Below are 25,859 nucleotides of genomic sequence, written 5' to 3'. Positions count from 1 at the left end.
GTAATATCACAGGGATTTACTATAAATCCCTTGCAGGGACAGAGCTTGCGATAAAGCTCTGTCCCTGCGGATCCCATCCGGACTCTAGTCGCGGTATTTTCGGAAAAAATACCGCGACTAAGAGCTTGCACACAGATCACATTTCCCATTACAATTATGGGAAATGCGATCTGCTTTACTAAAAATAAGTGATACTGGGGGTTGGAGTAGAATTTTACTAATTCTACTCCAATTGCCCTGTAATAACTACAGGTGAAACTAAAATAATGTGAAAAGGGTGTGAAAATACCCTTTTTCACTTTATTTTAGTAAAAATAATGTTAATAAATAGAGCCCATGGAAACATAAATGTTGTAGGCAGTCCTGTATTTCACAAAGGGGAATCTTCAAACAAAATAAAGAGTTTTGATATGTATGCATTTATTACTGTATTTGTATATTATTACTATGAGGCATATTCAATTTTGGAATACCGCGGGTATGCTCTCTCCCGATACCTGCAATATCCAATTAAAAAAAGTAATTTCTGGGTTTTCAGCTCTGAAAACTGCGCTGTGGTGGTCTCCATGGCTCCTGGTGGCCTCCCCTCTGTCTTCTCATTGGAGAGGGGGCTGCTGGGAGGCTCCAGCGGCTGGAGGGAGGGGCAAGGGCTGCTGGGAGATGTAGTTCTCCCAGCGCCCATTTTGGGGGGAGCCACACGGACACTGGGGGACACACACACTCACTCATACACACTCACACTGACATACTCACCACTGCTGCAGTAGTCCGGGAGCCGACGCTGGATGAAGAAGACAGCACTTCGGGAGGTGAGTAATTACTGACTAATTAATCTAATTTGAAACTTCCAATTGCTTAATTAGTCCACAGGGGGATCCGCCGAGGTGCCAGAGCAAGTCCCACTGATTCTTCCTAAAATTATCTATTTTAGGAAAAATCACACTTACTCGGGAGGTGCGAGAACTAAAATCTCCTGGCGAGTAAAAATAGAAAAAATCTGCACCTACTGTATTTGAATAGCAAAAAACCCACACCTGTAGGAAACACCTTGCAGGTGCGTTTTTTTTGCTATTCTCGTACCCAATTGAATATGCCCCTATGTATAGTATTAATTAAAATTATTACTGCACTTGGCACTCAGTAGGTAGTAGGATACAGGAATAAATCTTCATGTCACTTGGATGCCCAGGTCTTTATGTGATTATTTGCTGTAATAAACCCCTCAGTTAATGATCTATAATATATGGTAGATGTTGACATGTTCTTTTATGTCTCCATTAGGAACCAGCAGTGCTCAGTCATCCTGCCATAGAGCCTCTGAAACCATCCAGAGACTTACATTTTACCACCAGTTAGGCCAGGGTAGTTTTGGAAAGGTAAGCAATGAAGTTCCAATAGTCACAGGGGAGTTGTATGTCTGTATGTCTGAGTTTGGATGCTATTAGAAATGAGCAAAGCTGCAGCACAATTCCATTAAATCTGTCAGTTTTGATTTTGCATAACCATTCCATGTAATGATATTCTACAGGCCACGCATGCGCACAAGCTCCCCGACGATTGGCGGAAGGAGCTGGACAGGGGTTAGGGGTTATCCAAAAGGATCCCTCTTCAGCAAACCAGACCTCCTGCCTATAGGGAATTGGCGGGTTGCGATGCCGGAGCAGTCGCAGTCGCCTTCTGAAGATGGTGAATGATCCCGCAGCCAAGCTCCGAAAATATTATATTTTCGGAGCTTGATGACTTCTGTCCCTGTACTAGTAGTGTATGGGGACAGCGGGCCATTCCGCGAGAGGAAGGTAAGCAGGAGATATCTGCAATATCTCCTGCTTAACTTGCTTGATGAATGGTCTGATAACTTAATTTTTACAATTGCAGATGAAAATGTGCATTCTCACCTGCTTTTGTGAAAATTAAGTGATGATGACTAGGCCCCTTAATATTTTCCCTGATTTTAAAGAATTGATTCACCTGATCCTAAAGAAATAAATCTTCCCTGTGACTAAAAATTAGGTTTTACCGCCGCTGAAGAAAAAAATGCTGCTCCCATTATATATAGTTATCTAACATCTTTATTCTTTCTTGGTCTGATCAAATTCAGGGGGAGGATGGTAATCCATAGGGGAAGGAATAAAAACACATGGGGGCAAATTCAATTAGTCACGGGTTGAGTCACGCGAACTGTTTCCACTGGTAAAGTGCTCGCAGTTATTTAATTACAAACCCACGAGCAGCAATGAAGTTAATGCTTATTTATGTTTGCTCCCCCCAGAGGTGTGAGCAGGAATGAGCATCATTTGTGGTGTCTGGGCTGCTCTTGGTTCTGTAATTGAATAGTTCTGGGTACTATACCTGGGGAGCAGACCACTAATGGAATGAATGGTCCTACTCTATGGAGCACCCGACTGCAGGGGCTTAGCTATAGTGGGTGCATGGGGTGCTATTTCTATGGGGTCTTGAGGCTTAGGGGGCCAGCCGCCCCTGCACCCAGCTAATATTGGCCTCAGTGCTGCAGTAAGAACAGCTGACACGGTATTGAATACAGATATGGACAGTCTATAATATACTCACCATCAGGGCCGGCAACAGAAATCGTGGGGCCCGGGACACACATTTTTTAGGGGATCCCATCCCAGGTTGCCTGGCAGGTACAGGCTAGCCACCTGAGAGTCTGCCTTACCTAAATGTAGTTTCTACGGGGAACCTCTGAGCCACAGTGTCCGTCCATGCCCCACACTTACCTATTTCTATGTCTACCTGCAGCAGCATCTCTGCTTGGGTGTCTTCTCTTTGGGTCAGCTCCACTCCTCAGCTCCCCATGTGCTGGATCCTCTCTTTCCTCTCGGTGCTGGCTTGACTCCGCCGGCTACTTGATTGTTGACGTTCTTAACCTAAGCACCATGGGGACTGGTATTAGCTCCTTTGCATAAGCATATTGTGTGTATATATATATATATATATATATATATATATATTTATATATATATATTACACATAAGCTCCCCATCCCAGACTGTGCTTCCATATCCCAATGTGCTCCCCCATCTAACACTATACTCTCTGATAGCTCATCCCTCAATGTGCTCCCCTATCCCCATCCCACACTGTGCTCTCCTATCCCTATCCCCCACTGTGCTCTCCCATTCCCCACCCCACACTGTGCTCTCCTATCCCCCACTGTACTCTCCCATTCCCCGCCCCACACTGTGCTCTCCTATCCCCCACTGTGCTCTCCCATTCCCCAAGCCCACACTATGCTCTCCTATCCCCCACTGTGCTCTCTCATTCCCCGCCCCACACTGTGCTCTCCCATTCCCCAAGCCCACACTATGCTCTCCTATCCCCCACTGTGCTCTCCCATTCCCCGCCCCACACTGTGCTCTCCTATCCCCCACTGTACTCTCCCATTCCCCGCCCCACACTGTGCTCTCCTATCCCCCACTGTGCTCTCCCATTCCCCAAGCCCACACTATGCTCTCCTATCCCCCACTGTGCTCTCTCATTCCCCGCCCCACACTGTGCTCTCCCATTCCCCAAGCCCACACTATGCTCTCCTATCCCCCACTGTGCTCTCCCATTACCCGCCCCACACTGTGCTTTCCTATCCCCCACGGTGCTCTCCCATCGGAGGTGGATAGATTCCAGTATTTGTACCTTGATGTCATCAGTTACTGTCCAACGTCATTCCGTGCTATCTACGTGGACATAGAGGGGGAATATAAACCTGTGGCGAGCGAAGTGAGCCATCGTACCCAAAGCGTGGTGCTCTCCCATCCCCCTCTGTGCTATCCCATCCCCCATCCTACAATGTGCTCTCCTACCCCCAACGGTGCTCTCCCATCCCCCACTATGCTTCCCAACCCTATCCCACGTTTTGTGTTCCCCCCTCCCCCCAGGCTGCACCTACCTGCTGGAGCTTCCTGTCTATCTTCTGCAGTGCTGAGTCCAGACTGCAGCTGCTACTGGGCGGGACTGGAGACAGAGTAGAGGCAGAGCACTGGGGTGGGGATGGGGCTGCCTAATGACTGCTTCTGTCTCTCAGCCAGTGATCTGAGGAGACAGTGCAGCTTACATCAGACTCCTCAGATCACTTGCTAGTAGATAGAAGCAGTCATTAGGCAGCAGCCGCGCCCCCACCACAGTGCTGAGCTTCTCCAGTCCAAGCCCCAGCGTTGCCAGCAGTGAGTGACTCAGACCGGGCCGGCCCTGCTGCAAATGTGTATGTAGTGTGCGGCCGGCAGCAGGTAATTAGGAAGATGGCACCCTGCCCCCCCCAGCCCTGCTCAGTGCTCACCACTGGATTTGCTGCTACACTGATCAGCAGGGGCCCCGTACATGCCTGCACCCTGCTGATCACTGCAGCAGCACAGGCAGCGGTACACTCCGGGGCCCCCTAGGACCTCGGGGCCCTGTACACTAGTACCCCTGGACCCCCCCTGTTGCCGGGCCTACTCACCATGAGGGATACAGTCAGTATGCGTCCAACGGTATTCCATACCGATCGGTCTGAGAAATGTAAGACCGAAGGCTGTAAATTTAAGCCTAAGGGACATCAAACCATGAGTGTTTTAAGTGTTGACAGTTTAATAACGTGTTGAATATTGCTCCTTTAAGTTTAGCTGATCTTATGCAGCCAATGAATGTTTCATGGGGAGTGGGCTAAGAGTATATAATGGGGTGATGTATGCAAATCTGCCTCTTTGTTACTGTTTTTTTCCAGGACAGGGAAGTATAATGTGTTGTGAATCTCCTGTATAAATCTCCTTTGCTTTTCTCTTTCTCCTGTCTCTCCCCTCCTGCTATTCTCTTATTCTCTTCCCCTATACTTTCATTCTATTCCCTTATTCTTTCATGCTTTCCCTCAATCTTCTATACCACTGTTCCTGGTCTCTCCCTCTTGCCTTCCTAATGTCCCCCATCGCTCCTCTGTGTCACTGCTCGCTGTATGTGGGGCTAACACAGCGGCCTCCCGTGCTGCCCATCACTCTCCTTCCTCTCCCCTCCCCTGCAGGCCGCCGTGTTTATCGCGGAAAGGGCCTGAGGCAAGTAGGGCAGGGCCGCAGATATGGCCGCGGCTGTCAGCCTTGCCCTTTTATAGTTGCTGTACGGAGGCGGCCGGCGGTATCCGCCGCCTCCGATCGTGCCTCCACATGTTGCTCGGCGCGGCCCCGCGCCTTAGCACAGGCGAGGCCGGAAGCTTCGGCCCCGACTGCAGTGAGACGGAGCGCGGCTCAGCATGTTGCCGCTGGCTCCCTCTCTATAGTTTTTAACCAGCGGCAGGCAGTGGTGGCTGCCCCGCTGGTTGATTCAATGAGAGGCTTGCGGGCTGTTGCGCGCCCGTGATTAGGGCCGCAAAGGGGGCGTGGCTTTGCCCCGAGTGCGGCCGCCATTTTAATACTGGGGGGCTGCTGCTGCCTGCTCTAGGCGTGGCAGGATGCCCTCCCAGGTACCACCTGCCCTATTAGTGCCCCATATTGTAAGGGGCCATACAAATTAGGATCCTCTTAGTAGTGTCACCTATTAACTAACTTCAGTCCCTGTTGATCTTTTAACATATGTCACTAGGAGATCTGGAAAACATGCAATGAATATAGTTGTGCATCCAGTAGTAAATAAATTGCAAAGCCAGTAATGAATAACGTGGTGCACCGACTAGGAGATCTGAAAAACATGTAATGAATGTAGTGGTGCAGCAAGTAGTAAGTAAATTGGAAAGACAGTAATGAATATAGTTGTGCACCGACAGGGTGATCTGGAAAACATGTACTGTTTGGAGTGCAATGATATAGCCCATCTATAGGATTAATTATTAATACTGAATAATACCCTATCAAGTACAAAAAGAGACCAATCTGTACGTCTATGTCCAGGGCAGTGCACGGTTTCTTTTTCTGCCCTCCCCCTGATTCCCCAACTTGCTCAGATGATCGGTAATGGAGCCCGCATATGAAATAAAAGGATTCAGCTCAGACCGGATGGCTCTACTTTTACATATAATTACTTACCGTGTCTGCTTGTACTGGTTGTATAGGCCAGAATTATTTAATTCCGTACATTAATATGATGTCTGTTATAGCTGGTTTTCAGTGCTGATTATGCCCGCTTACTGGTAACATGTTAAAAATCAGGCATTTGAAAGTCCATCTGTAGAAATTCCGCGTTTGCCTCTGAGCCCTGTCCCCTTTACAGACATAGGGGCCCATTTATCAAAGTGCAGTACACAGTTACGCCAGCTGTTATTTAGTCTCCCAGGCATAGAGCTAGGCAGTCCTGTCTCCGCTGACCCAGAGAGCCAACTGGTCGGCTGCCCAACACTGCATCAGTTGTTACCAGAGTTGGGACCATGGCGCCCGGGAAAAGTATAGCGCCCCCCCCCTGCACACACACTCCCTGTACCTAACTGAGCTAGTGTGGTATGGAAGGCCTGCGGGGGACTACTGGAGTGAGGAGATGAAACAGCAAACAGTGGCAGTTTTTTCTGCTGGGCATTGAGGTCCTATTGGTGTAATAGAACGCTTTAGTGATGCACTATCTGACATTAATGGGTAGCTGCTTTGACTCTGCCTTATTTATGTATAGCACCTAGGATCTGACTTTTATCTACTTTGAATCATTGTTATCAGTCAATAGAGGAGATTGTATGATATATTCTGAGCACTTAACTTAAATTTACAGAATACATGTTCTACAGTGAGATCCCACAGGGTGCACAGATTATTACTACAATTACTGCCCCGAGCAGCTGTCACTGGAGTGGAAACTCCTATATGCTCCATTCTCAGCTATGCTCCTACTTCACAAATATACATTGCACCTATATTATTGTGAGTACTACTAATTATGTTCTGTCTACCACCATTATTACAGGTCTCCTAAAATATCTGTAACTTATTTAGGGTATAGTGCAAACTAACCAAGATAAAACAGGTGGCTGTCATACTAGGTAGCGCCCCATGCATTCCGGAACCCTGGGTGGCGCCCTCTGTCCATTTCATGCTCCTCTGTACCCACCTTTGCCACTCCCCTGGTTTGCTACACCCACGCCGGATGGATTGTCTCCCATGGCTGTGGCGCACCCCCCACACACCCTCTGCCCCAGCTGCTACTATTGCTGCCCATCAATTGATCAGTCATCAGCAGTTGCTGCTTCCCCATTGCTTTCTCGTGTTCAGATGCAGCTGGGCCCATTTGTTGGCCCGCGCTTGTTGCACCGGGGGGTTGAGGCTTGGGCGCCGGGTGAGGCGGCCTATTGCTCCTATCATAATTGGCAGGCGGGTTATTTCATTATATTTGCGGGGTGCTAACCGAAACCCGCCCTCAGTTATATCCCCATAGGGAAGTGGCTGAGTACTCCTGCAGTAACACTCAGCTCCAATTTTACTGATGCTGCTGTTGCGATTGTTTTTTTCAGCTTACCTCAAAGGGTCGTGGTGCGCTTCACCTTGGCCGTTCACGTGGGTTGCGTAGGGCTTCACTAAGAGCATGCTGTTGCTTTGGCTTTGCCCCATTGTGGTTGCTTTAGAACTCTGGGGGGGACCACTTGGGTAACGTGAGTATGATCTTGTTGCGACAACCTAGGCGCGATGCATGCGCTTGACCTCGGAGTTCATCCTCTCTTCCGGTTGTTCTTTTGCTAGAATTGTTCTGGTTGACTGCTGTGTAATGTCCATTTTGTTGCCAGTATTGTGCCTGGTATACAGTTTGGGATTGCGTATACCCTGTCGCAGTTCAAGTACTTAGCCCCTTAGGCCGTTTTGGACGGTGACCCGTGTCCTCCTTATGTTTGGCAGTTCAGCATGCAGTCATTTTAGGAATTAGCTTGGAGGGCCATTGCCCCAGGACTTTGCGCTGTTAGTAGGTGGGTTGGCTGGAATGGGAGCGTTTTCTTCTGTTTTTCGGTGGCTCAGGCATGTAAGAGCTTGCAGAGTCATGCTGACATTTATTTGGGATCTGTATTTGCAAGGGCGCTCGCTCACTGTAGTACGGCTTAATTAGCGTTCCCGCTAGGCTATTTTAGTGCAGCGCCCTGTCCTCCTTTGGCGCGCGCACAAGGTTGCCCTCTCTAGCTCCGGCGCCCTGCCTGCCACCGGAGCTAGAGTGAACACTACTTAATTTGAAGGTGTGTCTATTTTCTCTGCGTTGTATGACGGGCCTGGCCCCTTCAGGTCCTTCATCATTTCGGGGGCCTGCAGGTGTTGGTCGAGGTCGACCCCTAAAGTGATTGACTGCAGGTGTTCCATTGATATGTCCATGCTGATTGCTTTCCTTGCTGGCTGCGGTCCCTTCAGTTTGTTTTATTTTTAGCTTTGTATGCTTGCTGTTTCAATTAGGTTTTTTGCCATGACGCTTCATGTAGTGTTTTTGTGGGCTGCAAATTAGTTGCCCCCTTTATAAGGGCTGACCCACCACTCACTATTGGGGACATAATTTATATGCCTGGAAGCACTGCTAGGCCTTATACAGCGCTCCAATGTGGACCAGGCTGGTAGAAGGCGCTGGCTTTACTTCAACCATATCCCATTCCTGCAGTATGTCCGGTGGCGCTGGCGCGCGCTTTTGAGAAGATGCATTACGATGGGATTGGGCATGGTTGATGCACAAGGATGTATCCCGGTTACGAAATACCAATTTATCATGTTTTGCAGCGTTGTTTGGCTTTTTTCAGCGCTCAAGCCGGGCAAGTTCGGTACTCACTCATTTGGAATAAGTGCTGCTTCATCTGCGGCTTCTGCTGGCTTATCCGATGGGGATATCCAATCCCTTGGTCGGTGTTGTCCTGCTGCATTCCTTCGTTATATTCCTCCGGGTTTAGCTATTTTGCTCCAACGTAGCTCACCGGAGGCCTAAAGACTCGCCGACCTACTGCTGGAGTCTATGAGGAATTTTTTATTTTCCCCCGGGGGCCCAATTGGCTTCTGAATTATATGATATGGCGTGATGGTTAGTTTACTCCGTGGGTTTTTTAGTTTTTTTGCCTCAAGTCTGGTTAGCTACATTGTTCCCCTCCCCCTTCCCCCATCTTTGTTACGTTTCCATGTCTTGTCGGTATGGTGTATCTGTGGTTCGACTGCTTTCTTTGTGTTTTTTCTTTCTGTATTCTAAGGTGCTGCATCTGTCCTGGAATAACCATATCCACTTAGGTTATGCTATGTGTACATAATAACTCCATTCAAAGCAGTGTTATAATTATGTTAGAAATAATACTGCCAGAATGGCATTTGGTTTAAATAACTATTTATTGTAATAGATTTAATGAATGATAATATATAGATATCCAGGATACTACCATATATTTCAGAAAAATATTGGAAACACCGATTTTGGGCAGAGACACTAGTTTAATTACATGTTTTTCTTACCTATATAACACTTTCATTTCTTTTAATATTTCACGGACTTTATATTTTCTATACATATTTTCAAGACTAATCAAAGTTATAATTAATTCTGTGCATCAATTGCAGACAATTTTTCCTCTCTACCCTTCATTTGGAATGATTTAAGTCAGCAAACTGCATTGTATTTGTGCTCTATTGTCATTATATCCATTTGATAGATAACAGATGCCCTGCCTTACTGCCAGTTGTGTGTTCTTTCGTTGTCCGCAGGAGTGTGTGGAGGAATGTTGGTTCTGGTGCGGTTGGATGTGGCTAGGAGGAAGGTAAAATACTGTAGTGGTGAGATACATGTTGGAGAATGATGGTGCTGTAGTGGAGAATGCTGGTGGTATGGTGGAGAATGCTGGTGGTATAGTGGAGAATGGTGGTGGTATGGTGGAGAATGGTGGTGGTGTAGTGGAGAATGGTGGTGGTATAGTGGAGAATGATGGTGGTGTAGTGGAGAATGCTGGTGGTATGGTGGAGAATGCTGGTGGTATAGTAGAGAATGGTGGTGGTTTAGTGGAGCTTCTGTTTATTCATTTTCGCGATGCACCCTTGTTTCGTGTGGATGGTGTGCATTTTAGTCCTGCGGGATTGCCTGATTTTCTGCTGATTGAGGGTGTCTTGTTACAGGGTTGAGTTATGGTGGCGGCGCATCGGTTTAGGCCTCGCTTGGCGGTAAAGAACGACACTTGGAGTTAGTTTATGTTAATAGGTAGGCTTAGTGGGTGCGCTCTTCGTGAAGTGGAGTAAGGCGACAGCCAATTGTCCTGGACGGGAAATGGCTATATCACCTGGACCGGTGGTTGAAGTTAAAGGAGAGTTAATCACCAATGCTTGGCTTATGTGCGTGTGTGTGTGTTTGTATGGAGCAGTTTGGTTGTTATTGTTCCGTGCGTTCTTTTGTGCCGTAACCATTATTAGTATTAACTTATAGTCTAAAAATGTAATGACTTGTCAAAAATAAATTTGACAAAATATTTAAATGCCAGCACTGTTGTCTGTGTCTTTATTTTAGAAGTTAAGTTACATTGTATTTAAGAAGGTATTATATGGAAAAAAGATAATACACGTTAGTGAGTTTAGTGTCTCTGTAGAAGTATTGGGAGTACCTTCAAACTGTTGCTATGGGCCCCTCAAACCTGTGACCCTACATAAAATGAATTATGCTCCAGTGAGCCTGGATAGTTAATAGCTGGGTAGCCAATCAGGAGCTGTCTCTTACACTGTCAGCCAATCACATATTAGACCAGCTGCATATCCCAAATATTTCAAGTCTCTTTCTGCAAAGTGGAAAAATAGGTGCAATTCTTTGTCTAATGCACACTTAGCAAATGCTCCTCTCATCAGTATCTGCAAACTTTTACTTCCAGCAATTAAGGTGCTGAGAGGGGGAGGAGGGTGGTGTATACTTTAAGATTCCTGTCTCGGGCCCACTTGGAGACCTTAAACTGGTGATCAGACCCTTATCCTCCCATCCATGGTCCCAGATAAAATGGATTATGGGTGTGGGAAGGTGACTGCAGAACAAAAGCTTCTTATGGGTCTACATTTTCTTTTTCAGTAATCCAACAGGTAATACACAATCACTGTGAAACAACAATGCATTTGCCTTTATATTCCTGTGTTGCTTATGAGGATGACTCTGTAATATTTCCTCTAGGTCCTGCTGGCTGCAGATTCCTATGGCAGTCACCATTTGGCCGTTAAAGTCATGAGCAAGAGAGAGCTGCTAGCGGAGGGCGAGGAGGATATGGTGTTTGTGGAGAGGAGGATATTAGAACTTGCATCGGGAAGCGCCTTCCTTATCCATGGGTACTTTGCTTTCCAGACCAAGGTACTGCTGTCATTATCTCTGTATTGCTCAATATATACACATATACCATATATCCTCAATTTCCTCTGCTGTGACTTTTCTTTCCTAGAAAGCAAATCTCATCTAATCATTTCCAGAAATCCCGGCATTCTGTATCTGCAACACTTGGTGATATAGAGGTTAATGAACATAGACAAAAGAATTGAATGTTGTACCTGAGTATATGTCACATCAGACTCAGTGGCGGATCTAGACTTTTCTTTTAGGATGGACTATTTAAGAGATAATACTGACTCCTCCCCTCTCTATTCATTACTCCTCCTACTTACAGTTCTACCACTCCCATTTGTAACAAGTTTTGAAAAAAACAAACATAGGATGCGCTATACTAAGCATCGCTTATGGGATGTGGTACATCCCTCCTGTCTTTGAGTACATACCATGTTTCATTACAGCTGTATGTACCAAGAATATCACAAAGGACAGCTCTCCTGATAAGAGCTGTCTTTTGCGATGGCTCCAGACAGAGGAATTTCCGGGTTTAACGGCCACGGAGGGTGATGGGAGGGCTCCACTCCCACAGGGAAGCTTCCCAATAAGAAGCCCATAGGCTTATATTGGGTAATGCCACCTGAAGGATTACAGATTTTACAGATTTTTACAGATTTTACAGATTTTTTGCCTTTAATGCTCCAGAGCCCCCCTTGTAATAATATGCTCCAGATACACCCAATAATATGCTCCACACACGCCCACCCCCCAAATAATATGCTCAAGACCCCATATCCACATGACATAATATAATAATATGCTCCACACCCCCCTTGTAATAATATGCTCCACACACACCAGCCCCACCCCCCCAGTAATAATATGCTCCAGATCCCCTCCCCACAAAATTATATATTAATATGCTCCAGACCCCCTTGTAATAATATGCTCCACACGCCCACCACCCCCAATAATATGCTCCAGACACCCTCCCCACAAAATTATATATTACTATGCTCCAGACCCCCTTGTAATATGCTCCACACGCCCACCACCCCCAATACAGAGTTGCCGACTTGTAGCTCCCTCCTTCCGGGAGGGAGCTGTCGGGCATCCTCAGCAGGGGACGTGTCTGGACTATGACTAGTCTTCACAATGCCAAGATAAATGGCAGTGTGAAGCAAGGGGTGGGGCCATGATGATGCGAATCGCGTCATTGGCCCCCCCGCTGACGGGGATAATACTGTATTTGTGGGGGGAGCAGCGGCGAGCCAGATGGATCGCCGGGGACCGGGAGACCTACCTACCTTTCCGGGGGGCCTGGAGCGGCACCCGATTTTCGGGAGGCTCCCGACCAAATCGGGAGGGTAGGTAAGTATGCCCCCAATAATATGTTCCAACCCTCCCAATAATATGCTCCAGACACCCTCCCCACAAAATGATATATTAATATGCTCCAGACCCCGCCCACCTCCCCACACACATGTGCACTGCACCACATGGTGTGTATGTGTGTCCCCGGGCCCCCATAAAAATATGCTTCACTCACACAGTCAGAGTGACAGTCTGCAAAAAAGGGACAGGACCCGCCCTCTACACTCCATCCATGATCCGGCCACATTACCCCTGTGCTGCTCTGCTGCTGAAGATGGCGCCAGTAGACGGACCCCTCAGTGTCCTCAGATTCCTACTATTCATGTCAGAAATCTCTGAGCTCATGCGCAAAGGAGTTGCCGAGAGGAGAAGGCCCACAGAGAGAGACACTACACTGGCAGCTCAGCAGCAAATCTGAGTCAGTCTGTCTGTCATTGCCGGCGCTGCAGGCCTGCCCAGCTGCACTGTCTGACACTGGCAGTGTAAATAAATGATCGGGGCTTCAGGCTGTGTGATCACCCTTATCCCTTTCCCCCTCCCTGTATCTGCCACTGGTCAGACTAAGAGGTCTATTTACTAAGCAGTGTTAGGAGACAGTGAAAAGTGATGAGAAAGTGATAAGGTGCCAGCCAATCACCTCCCAACTGTCATTTTTCAAACACAGCCTGTGAGATGACAGTTGGGAGCTGATTGGCTGGTACCTTATCACTTTCTTATCACTTTTCACTCGTCTCCTAACACTGCTTAGTAAATAGACCCCTCAGTGCTGCAGTTTTATATTCATGTACACAGCTATTTTGTATCTCCTGCCACATTTATTCTAGTGCTGGAACCTGGCTGTTTACTTGGTTTAAATATTTAGTTTGGATGTATTATTTATTATACCACCATCACTGCTATAACACATTCCTCCCCCACTGTATATCTTCCCCATCCTTCCCAACTTACCTACTTTTAAGTTGTTCTCTACGGGAGAAGCCAGAAAGGAGATGCAGGTGGGCAGTGAGGGGGGTGGGGCCGGACTAGTGCACATTTGAATAGGGGGCAGGGCCAAATGATGTAATTATCATAGAATTGTGACTTTAAGCCCCGTCCCTCCTGACAGACTGTGAATTCCCGGTAAGGTTCCTACCATTCTGCCCACTAGTGTCTACTACTCCGGGAGGGGGGGTGAACTGCCTGAAAATTCGGGAGCCTCCCACAGGTTCCGGAAGAGTAAGCAAGTCCCAAGTATGCAGTAACATATTCCCCTACATATCACTTCACTGTCCTCCCATGCAGAGGTGTAGCGTGTGGCCAGGGCGACCAGAGCATGAGCGTGCTACGGCACAAAAAAAGTGTGTGCTATATTATATATATATTTATTTCACATATGCATACATGGCAGGGTCACGCATACATTCATACATACACACATACATGCACATATAAGCAGTATCAAACATACGTACATACATACACACACAAACAGACATACAGGCAGAGTCACACGTACATACACACATACAGGCAGGGTCACATACATACATACATACACATATACAGGCAGGATCACACATATATACATACGCACACACACACAGGCAGGGTCACACATACATACACACATACAGGCAGGGTCACATACATACACATACAGGTAGGATCACACATATACATAAACACACACACAGGCGGGGTCACACATTCATACACACATACAGACAGGATCACACATGCATACATACACATACAGGCAGGGTCACACATACACACATACAGTACATGCAGGCAGGGACAAACACATACATAAATACAGGCATGAAGGGTTACACATACATACAGGCAGGGAGGGTGATAGACATAACTGTGGTACCTCTCTCAGCTTAATGTGGACCCTGCAGCTTCTTCCTCATCGACATTCTGCTGTAGCCCCGTCCTCTGATGAAGTCAGATGAACATGTGCTGAGCTTCACCAATCAGGGCTCAGTACAAGCTTCTCTGACCACAGAGTCTCTCACTAGAGCAGCAGGAAGGCAGGACAGGACGCTGCTGCTGCTCTGTATCACAGCACCTGGCAGGATGTCACCTACTTGACAGCTGCTTCCGGAGTCCGACTTCAGGGCACCCTTTGGCAACTAAGGCACCTGGAGCTCCGAAACCGCCCTTCCTATGCCCCTGCTCCCATGCAGTAAAACTCTTGTGAGATCATGCTCTACTATAGGACAGTAATGGTCTGGTGGCATATCACAGTGTAGCTCATGCATTCTTGCTGTTTGACTGACATTACTTATAAGAGGCCTCATTGCAGCTGTGTGGGTGATTGCAGAAAGCCAAACTCAGACTCAGGACAATGCAAGAAAGGACAGATACAGGGAGACAGCGGTATTTCTGTACCAGGTATCCGTGCATCTGTCCTGCTTCCTGCAGGAAGAAAAGAGCGGCTTTGCCTGTGTTATGTGGCCCATAGATAGAGACAGGGTCAGACTGGCCCACGGGGGTACAGGGGAAATCTCCAGTGGGCCCCACTGCCCGAGGGCCCCCCTCCCCTCTAATGTCAAGTTTCAGACAGTGCACTTTAATTATACATTGTTACTCTATTACAGGGTCAGTTATCTGGTAGAGCAGGACCATGGATGAACAGACCATGCACTGTAGTATCCATGTTGTCTGCAGGCTATCTCCTCTATAATGGCTGGCCAAGCATCCATTTTGGCTGGCCACAACCCTTAAGTATGGGCCCCTACCGCTGCCTTGCCCCAGTGGGCCCTTCATGCCACAGTCCGACACAGGATAGGGGATCAATGCCTTAGATAACAGCTTCTAATGCTAATGTAGTTATGCAGCCCTTCTGCAATTATTAATTCATTGAGATGTTTTGCTTTAGATCCCATTTGTTCCCTCCTGGCTTCCCCGACATGTGTAATGATACTACTGCTTCTTCCATAAACAGGAGCATGTGCTTCTTGGCATGGAGTACGCATGTGGTGGGGATTTCCATCAGCTCCTCACAAGGGAAGGCCGCCTTGACATCCCCAGTGCAAGGTGAGGATATAGAATGATATATTGTAAAAGCAACTAGATAGAGGATGGACTTAATGACAGTGTTCTTCTGATGTATAGAAATAGATAACACAGGGGCCTATTCATCATCGGAGGCCGTATGGGCCCCAATGATTAAGGAATGGTCTCTCTGCGAGGGATACTAAACTATCCAACTCGCATCAGGGGGAAACTTGACACAGGGGCAATTCATCATTGCTTCGGTGCGGGGACAGCTGCTCCAAAAAGCAGCTGTCCCCTCGGTTAGTATCACAGCTACAGAAGTAGCTGCATTACGTACCTCTTCTCCGAGATCATGCATGCGCAAATCCACTAGGGAGGTAGTGAGGAGGTGGTGGAAGATCCACTCTAATCCCTCTTCGCATCCCTGGAACTTCTTCCCATAGGAAGGAGCGGGAATAAAAGAACAAGCGCCATCTTCATATGGCGCTTGTTCTCAGAAGCAAACTCTGAAAACTTTCAGTTTTTGGAGTTTGCTGAATATAAGGTGGTCCTACCGGACCCCTGATGATGAATGGCCCGGTAACCTAAACTAGCATTTCCACATGGTTACCGGGCCATTTATCGTTTGATGAATAGGCCCCCACAGTGTTTAAAAGCATACATCTTTGTTATATCTTAGAATTGGGATACCAGTAATATTAGCAGGGAAAAACAGTTGTGACATAATTGTAAATCTGTTTTATCAAAGTGTGCAAACATGTCACAGCTAAGTCTTTCACACTGGAGTGTTGCGTACTCGGATAATATGGTGGCCGACATATCGTATCCGTGGTACACATCAGATCGATGTCATGAAGGATGGAATGATTCCTTGTTCCGTTCTTCATTACCTTGCACGGAGCCGCATGCGATATCATCCAGTTGGCCATGCAGTACGGCCGACTATAAGATATCATTGACAACCGCGGGTGCATGCAGATTGGCCATAAAGATGTGTCCACATACATCTATCCTCCATGCTCTACAAGTCGTGTCACAAATAATGCAGGAGCATCGTGTGCCTCGGTAGCGCTGAGCGTCTTTCGTGCAACTTTTTACCTTCAAATGCATCTTATTCACACAGTGATGCAAATAGCTAGCACAAGCAGCTTCTGCTGATTAAAATGATATGCAGCATTACAGTGTTGTAATGTAGCGTTTGTGTCAGCCGCTGTAACACTGTAATGTTGTGTTTTGCATGCAGATACACCCGGAGACGCACAGAGAATATAGGCATACTGCATATCATTTTAATCAGCAGAAGCTGCTTGTGCTATCTCTTTGCATCACTGTGGGAATAAGATGCATTTGAAGGTAAAAAGTTGCACAAAAAGATGCTTGGCGCTACCAAGTTATGCCACGGCATGGCGTGATTAGAAGGGTTGTTTAACGTGCAAGGAGGCTAGATGTATTATTATTATTATTATCCTTTATTTATATGGCACCACAAGTGTTCCGCAGCGCCTTACATAGTACATAGAACTAATATGTATGAAGACACATCTGTACACACTCAACGATCCTGCCGATATGTCATTCCGATTCTGCTTGAAACTACATTTCGGGCCGATATCACTCCATTTAATAAGGTGTGGTTTAGTATGTGGTTTTCAAACCACCACTCATCAGATGTGGTTTTTAGAAGCAAACTGTTCCATTTAGCATTCCATGGTTTGAAACTCAATCCACATCCAATGTGTAGCAATTTGTAAACCCCTAACCCGAATACGGTTTTACCCCAGCCTACCTTAGGGTAGAGCTTGGCTGCTTGCACTGAGTCTCACCTTGACCAGTTATATGTATCTGGTTGGCACTGCTAATAATATAACCATGGCTAGGGCAGCTCTCTCCGCTCTCTCTCTTTCTCCCTCTGCCTCCCTCCACTCTCTCTTCTCCTCCTCTCTCTCCCTCTCCTCCATTTCCCTCTCTCTCTTGCCCTCCTTACTCCCTCTATTATACTCCTCCCTCACTCCCCATCTGCTTTCTATCTCTCTCTCTCTCCCCCACCACTTTCTCTCTTCTCCTCCTCCCTCTCTCCCCCCCTCCTACCACTATATCTATTTTCTCTCACTCTCATTCTCACCTCCCTCTTTCTCCCACCACACTCTAGCCCTGATTCAGACCCGCTCGCTGACGGAGGCAGCTCGCAGGTCTGAAGGGCGTTTTTCTTTTTTTTATGTGTCCGGCCTCCTGGCCGCTCACTAAGCTGTGGGTGACAACCCACAGCTTTAGCGAGCAGCCAGGTGATGGTCGTGACCATCGGGGCTTGCGACGAGACCTTTGTGGTAGGGTCTCGTCTGCCGCAAGCCCCAGTGAGCTTCCGGCTCTAATAGACTTGTGATGTCTAATCACTTGTGATGTCAGTAGGGCCTCCCCCAAATGGCAGGCATTCCTTCGGGAACGCCTCCGTTTGGCCAGAATTTCTCTCTCGCTCCGGGGCTTGTGCACGTGCAGCGTGCGCACTGCCCGGCCATCAACCCGCTTGCGAGCACTTAGCGCTTGCGAGTGGGTCTGAATCAGGCCCTCTCGTCTCCTTCTCCCTCTCTCTCCCTCCTCCCTCTATATCTTACTTCTCTCTCATTCTCACCTCCCTCCCTCTATTCACAATGCTGGAGGGGGTGAGAGGCTGAGTCCGTGGCAGCCAGTGAGAGCTGTGAGGGGAGGACAGGTAGGGCCTTGCTCCAGTTCTCACTGCATTGCATAAATTGTCAATGTTTCTTATAAATGTTTGATAAGTGACTGCAATATAGTGCAACATCAGACATGTTCATGTGCTAATATTAACAAACATGGTTAAAAATATAAGATTACACTGAGATCCTTGAAATTTTGTGTTTACAATCTTAAAACATCAAGGTTTTTGGAGATTTTAAAACATAATTTTTTGGGAAATCTGCTTTTTAATGTTTGCATCTGTGACCATGAAAATGATAATATGCTCTGAGCAACATGTTTTTGTTTTTCATAAATATCTTGATCCTAGCCTGAGAAAATGAAGGGCCTGACTGTGAGTCACACGTACTGCCGATTTCTTTGTGCTGCGCATGAATCTATGTCGCACTGCGCATGTGCCCAGATAGCATGCGCACAGGGTCAGAGCAGCAATTGAGGCGCACGGGAGACACAGTCTCAGAAAAGGAAGCAGGCGGACGCAATGCCGACTGCCGGCTTCCCAACTGCTTAATCCCGGCAATGGTTAAATGACAGGCATCGAAATCTCGACGCCTGTCACTTTACCTACGCCGGGAGACCGGCGCCCGGCATCCCAATCGAAGGGATGCCGGGCTACGGCTGCGGCTGCGGACAGCTGCAGGGCGGGGGGAGGGTTAGGTTTAGGGCTCCCGGGGGGGACTTAGGGTTAGGCACCCCCCCGGGAGGTTAGGGTTAGGCTAGGGGAAGGGGAGGTTAGGGTTAGGCACTGGGGAGGAGGTTAGTGATAGGCAGGGAGGTAAAGGAGGGTTAGGGGGGAATTAGATTAGTTATACTTACCTCTCTAGACGATTGGGATTTCCTCCTCTGTCGGCCTGCTGCTGTCGGCCGGCGGTAAATCATACTGATTCCCTCAGAAATGTGCTGACAATGTAGTGGGTGTTCCTGGGCAGTGACAGGGAGCTGGCTTAGAGCATACACAGAGATGGCCCTTCTCATGGGTGTATTATGGGTGTGCCATGGGCATGTCATGATGTGTGTCATGGGCGTGTTGTGGGTGTACCATGGGCATGTCATTGAAAATGTGTACACATACTCTCAACCACTTATACCAGGAGAATTATGCCAGGCGTTGGTGTATCACAGAGGAAAACACTTGGATAGTATAAATATATTTTTAATTATATTAATAATAATTACACTTATACATATAGAAAAACTCCCGGGAATAATATCAAAATAAGTATTCAGACAGGCTGTCGATGGGCCTTAAAAGTCATAAATTGCCAGCTCAGCCGCGCATATAGGAGGCCGTACTCAGATGGGGAAACTGCATCTGCCATAGGGCTGGTGCCAGTGTCAGTGGTACGACCAATTTGTATTTCAGCATCTATGGGCGCTGACAGTGGGTGTCTCCGTCCTTGCACATTCGTAGGCACAACAGTACACCAGGGAGGACTTTGCAGCATCATTTGGATAAAGTCACCGATTGGCGTCCACCAAAAGATGCACACACGGATGCGGCTGGGTCCCACTCAGAATCATATGCTCACCAATGCCAATATTAGCCATATTTTTACATTGTCAAACACTTATAAAGCAGAAGCTACATGAGATGTATATTTGGGACACACTCTTATAGTAATAAATGTGTGCTGAGAATAAAAGTAAACAGTAAGGTAATTTGCATTGGTCACTTGATGAGGAATGTCCCTATAGTAATGTATACATATAGGCCCTCATTCAGACCCACTCGCGAGCGGCTGTCCGCTCGCAAGTGGGTCGATGGTCTGCAGTGCGCATGCGCATGACGGAGGGAGCTCCGTCGTGCACATGCGCAAGACGCGACGAGCGAAGGACTTTCCTTCGCTCGGAGTATCTCATCAAAGAGGGCGTGCTGTCGATGTTGACTGACAGCACGTCCCCCTTTGGTAGGCGTGTCGGGGGCGTGCCTGCCAGACGGAGCCGTTCCCAAGGGAACGCCTACTGTCTGAAGCCGGCCCCACTGACATCACTAGTGATGTCAGTGGGAGTGATTTTGGCTCTGATAGAGCCAAAATCACTCCTGGCCTTGCGGTTGAAAAACTCAACCGCAGGCTTTTGCTCGCAGTTTCGATGGTCGCGTTGGTCAAGACCATCGCGACCATCATCCTGCACGCTCGTATATGCTGTGGGTGGTGACCCACAGCTATACGAGCGTCCAGGAGCACGCTCCATATTAATGGAGGTGGTCCCTGATTCAGAGTGAACGCTCTGACCAGAGCGCTCACTCTGAATCAGGGCCATATTACTCACCACATGTGTTTGGAGGAGATTCTGCTCTCACTGTTGTTGCCAGATCTCAGGCTGGGCTCCATTAGGCAGGTCAGAGAGAACAGCGGGGCGAGTCAGCTTTATATAGGAAAGGAGGCAGCTGTCAGATGCAGGGAGAAGGACACATGGGTATAACACCATCCAATTAGGATAGAGCTGGGTGGAGCTTATCACATAGAAATGTGCTATTTGCCTTTGGGTGTGCAAGTTGGCCAATCTTATGAACACTGGAGCTCATTCAGACCCGCTCGCTGGATGCGTTCTTTCACTCGCAGTGTATGCAAATTCGGCTAAGTGATGGCACGGCAGGTGATCGCATGGCAAGGCATAAGCACGCCCTCTATGTCTTGGCGTGCAATCACTTCGTGTATGCAGACGTCCCCACCAGCTTGTCTTAAGACGCCCTTAATGCCATCCCATCTCCAGGAAGTGTATGCAAGCATCGGTACATTGGGTACCATCGAAAGCGGATGCAGCGCTTGAGGTTGTCTATACCCTACCTCAAGCACTGCGATCACTTGTTGTAAAAAACAGCCAGATGATGTGTACAATGACGCTTCCTTTTAACTATGCATGCCTCTGAAATGGCGTTATTTCAGTCAGACACGCCTGCGTTCACATCTACACTCTCCCGTTTCTAGTGGCCAGCCCCTGTTACCACCCACAAACTGCTTCTCCTGTCACTCACTCTGCTGGGCTGTCTATGTTCGGCAAGCGCACGCTTCCTGATCTTTCGCAGTGGTTTGCACACGCGCACTGCGATGCATACGTATCCGCGCACACTGCGAACCATCGGCAGCTACAAGCGAACGCTTCTTAGCGACCGGGTCTGAATCGAGACCACAGTTAGATTAGTGATAGGTATCACCAAAGAGAAATTATATAAAACAAATATCGGAGACATTGTCAGAAAATGTGTTGCCAATATGTAACCATCCTAACAATGACACATTGATTTATTCTCTTTCTACCAGGTTCTATGGAGCGGAGATTGTATGTGGGGTACAATACCTTCATTCCAAGGGCATAGTCCATCGGTAAGTATATAGCTACAACATAACAATAGTATAATGACGTTATATAAGTATGGATTGTATTATGCAGGATGTTTACGTGTTATACATTTATTCATTGCCGATATTTCCACCTACATCTTACACACTGCTTCCCTTACACAGTAATGCTCACTCTGTATTCTCAGAACACATAGGATCTCTCTGCACAAGTCATTTATTCTGTTACTGGGATTTGTGGGTGAGGAGAGTTTTGAAAAATTTGTACTCACATTATTCAGAGATTCTATCCAGAAGCTTCTCAGCTGCCTGATATGGGGATGAATTACTGTGGCCCATACTTGCCTACTCTCCTTCATTGTCAGGGAGACTCCCTGAAATAGTAGTAATCTCCCTGTCTCCCTGAAGAGTCTATAAATCTCCCTGATTGCACCTTACCCCCATTATGAAGTTGTTATATTAAAATAAAAACAGAGATATATACATTCAAATGGGATCATTAGTATAATTTCCCTGCATTGGTTATAAGACACAATGATCCCTATGGCTACATGCATTTTCTGAAAAGTATCAGTGTGTTTTCATCAACAAGTAGATCCTACTAACTGCTTTGGGTGCATTTACATTTGGATGTAAGTCAGTTCTATGACACGCCTCTCAGATGTAGCAGTACACGCCCACTTTCCTGCGCGCTCATACTGTAGGTGCTGCTTTCACAATCTTTCTGAAATGTCTTTTCAAAAGTAGGCAAGTATGTTGTGGCCCCCTCACATCAGGCATTGTCAGGGTAACTCCATAGCAGTCTACATGCTGAGTATAGGACATCCTTTCTGTCTGCTTAAGGACGCACTCTCTCCTGTAATACGGGGATATCACGCTTACTACACATGTCCAACACTACTGGAGAGGACCTCTGAGGAGGAGTAATAAAACATTATTCAAGCCCCTTCATCTTTACATTAAATTAAAAGATTAAAACACTTGTACAGAAATACCTTGTTAGGATATTACCAATTTACCTTTCATGAGTTGTTCATATAACAAGAGAAGGAGAACCAGACTGCAGTTAATATTAAGGAGACATTCATAATAACATCCATTATTTACTCTTCTAGCACATTAGTTCTCTGCCAACAATTGCAGCAAAACTCAGCAGAGAAACCTCCCCCCTGGTCTGGGAGCAGCTATAGTACCAGTAACTGTGGTTACTGCCTGGTAGCTGCTGTGCTTTCTCTATGCCATCAAACTTGGGCAATCCATTGCAAGACAGGAAACTGAATATTACCTAACATTAGCTAATTATGTTATATTTCTTCTCCTATACCAAACTGCTACCAAACTTCAGTGAGGAAATAGCAATAGCTAATAGCTCTTAGCCAGTAAAATTAAAGGCTGACAGCAGCTCTAAGATCCAGTAAAAAGTTTGTGAGTTAGAACATAAGGCCCGATTCAGACCCGGTCGCAAGTGCCGAGTGCTCGCAACCGGGACGATGTTTGCCCACTGGGCATGCGCACGATGGAGCCGGCTCCGTCATGCGCTTGCGCAAGACCCGGCTAGCGACGGGTGATCCGTCGCTCCGGGTCTCGCACCAAAGGGGGCGAGCTGTCGATGGTGATTGACAGCTCGCCCCGTTTGGTAGGCGGGCAGGGGGGTGGCTGGCCAAACGGAGGTGTTCCCGAAGGAACGCCTGCCGTTTGGGGGCGGCCCCACTGACATCACCAGTGATGTCAGTGGGAGAGCTTCCGGCTCTATTAGAGCCAGCTCTCTGGGGCTTGCGGCCACGAGACCCTACCACAAGGGTCTCCTCGCAAGCCCGATGGTCGCGATGGTCTTGACCATCGCGACCATCAACCTGGCCGCTCGCAATAGCTGTGGGTGGTCACCCACAGCTATGTGAGCGGCCAGGAGGCCGAACAACAAAAAAAAAAAAATGCCCTGAATCAGAGCGAGCGCTCATTCAGAGCGTCCGTCTCTGAATCTGGCCCAGTATACACTGGCCACTAATAACACTTAATGAAAATCCCGGGTACTTCACTTTTACCCGGTAATTTGCTAAACAACCCGTGTTATTTCCCTGTGTGAAAGGGTCAACCTGGGACTTAATTCCCGAGTCTACGACCCTGCTAAAAACCAGGGTCGGAGACCTGGGAATTTAGTCCCGGGATGACCCTTTCACACAGGGAAAAATCCCGGGTTGTTTAGCAAATTACCGGGTAAAAGTGAATTACACGGGGTTTTCATTTTCAGTGTGTAAGTGGTATAAGATAGGCCGGCCCAAAGGCAAAAGATATACAAGAGTGACATGCCGGCCACTGTTCTATTATCACAGCACATTTATGTAACTTATCTCACATACTGTGTATGCATAATTTATCATTAATGGTAATGGTGTTTTATACAAATGGGACCTGGGCCCATAGATCTGTTAATGAAGAAAAGAGAAAATGTGACCAAGTGGAGGGGAAAATAAATTCTGTGAATTAGGCTTGTGGCACGGCAGAGGCATTATACTAAATTTACTTTGAGTGTCAAAACAGATTTTTCTTTCCACCTTTGCTTGCAGCAATAATTGGAATCCTTTGTGGAAAATATTAATCGCACACAGGTTTTTAACCCCTTTACTGCTGATCCAGTTTTGGCACTTTTGTAATGGTCACATTCCAACATCTAACATCAGTCTTTATTTATGGTGTACACACAAATCATACCTAGTTTTTTCTGAAGACTCTGACTTTCCTGGAAATAGCATTAGTTTGCTTAGTTCTCCTACCAAGGCAAAAGACAGTCTACCAACAATGGCATAAAATGCTTTTTTTTTATTGTAATTGCAAAACAGTGTGAACTAGGTGTGAGCGGGTTTGGATTTCTGAAATCCGAACCCCCCCGAGCCCACCCGATCCGAGGCAGATCCGAGTCAGGCTCGACTTTTCCCGCCTGACTCGGATCTGAAATCGAGGCAAAACATCATCATCCCGCCTTCCGGGTCTCGCGGGTTTTGGATCCTATATAAGGTACCCGCGTCGGCGCCATTTTCTCACTCGGCTGTGGACAGTGAAGAGGGAGGGTGGGAGTTAGGGCTGGCTGGGCTGTGTAGTTTAGTGTAGTGTAGTGCAGTGTAGTGTTGTGCTGTGCTGTGCTGCGCTGTGCTGCTGTTGTCCATAAGGGCTGTGTCCACTCCTCCAAAGTCCATAGGGGCTGGCTGTATTGTGCTGTGCTGCTGTTGTCCATAGGGGCTGTGTCCACTCCTCCAAAGTCCATAGGGGCTGGCTGTGTTGTGCTGTGCTGCTGTTGTCCATAGGGGCTGTGTCCACTCCTCCAAAGTCCATAGGGGCTGGCTGAACTGTGTTGTGCAGTCAGTTGTCCATAGGGGCTGTGTCCACTCCAAAGTCCTGTGCAGAGTCCCAGTCCTAAAGGGGTGCTGTAGTGTTGTCCAGGAGGTGCTCTGTCCATCAGGGGTGCTCCCCCCAAGTGCAAAAAAAAATGAAATATTTTCTGTGTTTGTGAATTGTGTGCGCAGTAGCCGCACGTGCATCAACAAAGTAGTGCCAAGCATGCGCCTGTGTCATAAGTAAAGGGCCGGCTGGCTTGACCGTTAAAGGGTGCTGTAACCCCCAAAGTACACTCCAAACAAAATAAAAAAATATTTTCTGTGTTTGTAAATTGTGTGTGCAGTAGCCGCACGTGCATCAACAAAGTAGTACCAAGCGTGCACCTGTGTCATAAGTAAAGGGCAGGCTGGCTTGACCGTTAAAGGGTGCTGTAACCCGCAAAGTACACTCCAAACCAAATAAAAAAATATTTTCTGTGTTTGTGAATTGTGTGCGCAGTAGCCGCATGTGCATCAACAAAGTAGTGCCAAGCGTGCGCCTGTGTCATAAGTAAAGGGCCTGCTGGCTTGACCGTTAAAGGGTGCTGTAACCCCCAAAGTACACTCCAAACAAAATAAAAAAATATTTTCTGTGTTTGTGAATTGTGTGGGCTGTAGCTGCACGTGCATCAACAAAGGAGCAGCGCCAAGCGTGCACCTGTGTCCCATAAGTAAAGGGCCGGCTGGCTCATTTCTTAAAGGGTGTTGTAACCCACAAAGTGCACTACTCTCCAGCAAAAATAAAAAAATATTTTCTGTGTTTGTGTGCGCCTTAGCCGCCCGTATATATCAAATCAATATAACATAAATGGAGGACCAAACTTTCTCCGATAAAAATAAAATAGGGAAAGATCAAGAACCACTTCCTCCTAGTGCTGAAACTGCTGCCACTAGTCATGACATAGACGATAACATGCCATCAACGTCGTCTGCC

The 25,859-nt window shown here is 47.3% G+C and overlaps 1 protein-coding gene across 1 annotated transcript in view; it reads left to right on the top strand.

Annotated features, from left to right (window-relative positions):
• The first annotated feature begins 1,287 nt into the window (after positions 1-1,287).
• The window catches only part of LOC148511648 (protein kinase C delta type-like), a 32,397-nt gene continuing 7,825 nt past the window's right edge, over positions 1,288-25,859 (top strand). The window contains exons 1-4 of the mRNA XM_088482878.1: positions 1,288-1,376; positions 11,041-11,214; positions 15,491-15,582; positions 21,519-21,581. Coding sequence (XP_088339004.1) covers positions 11,092-11,214; positions 15,491-15,582; positions 21,519-21,581 — 278 coding nt within the window. The 5' untranslated portion in view covers positions 1,288-1,376; positions 11,041-11,091. The remainder of the gene's footprint in view (positions 1,377-11,040; positions 11,215-15,490; positions 15,583-21,518; positions 21,582-25,859) is intronic.

Source organism: Taudactylus pleione, unplaced genomic scaffold, assembly GCF_031769625.1.
Source record: "Taudactylus pleione unplaced genomic scaffold, aTauple2 ptg000296l, whole genome shotgun sequence".
Classification (NCBI taxonomy): Eukaryota; Metazoa; Chordata; class Amphibia; order Anura; family Myobatrachidae; genus Taudactylus; species Taudactylus pleione.
The sequence above is the reverse complement of the archived record's forward strand: the minus strand, read 5'-3'. Positions and strand labels throughout refer to the sequence as shown.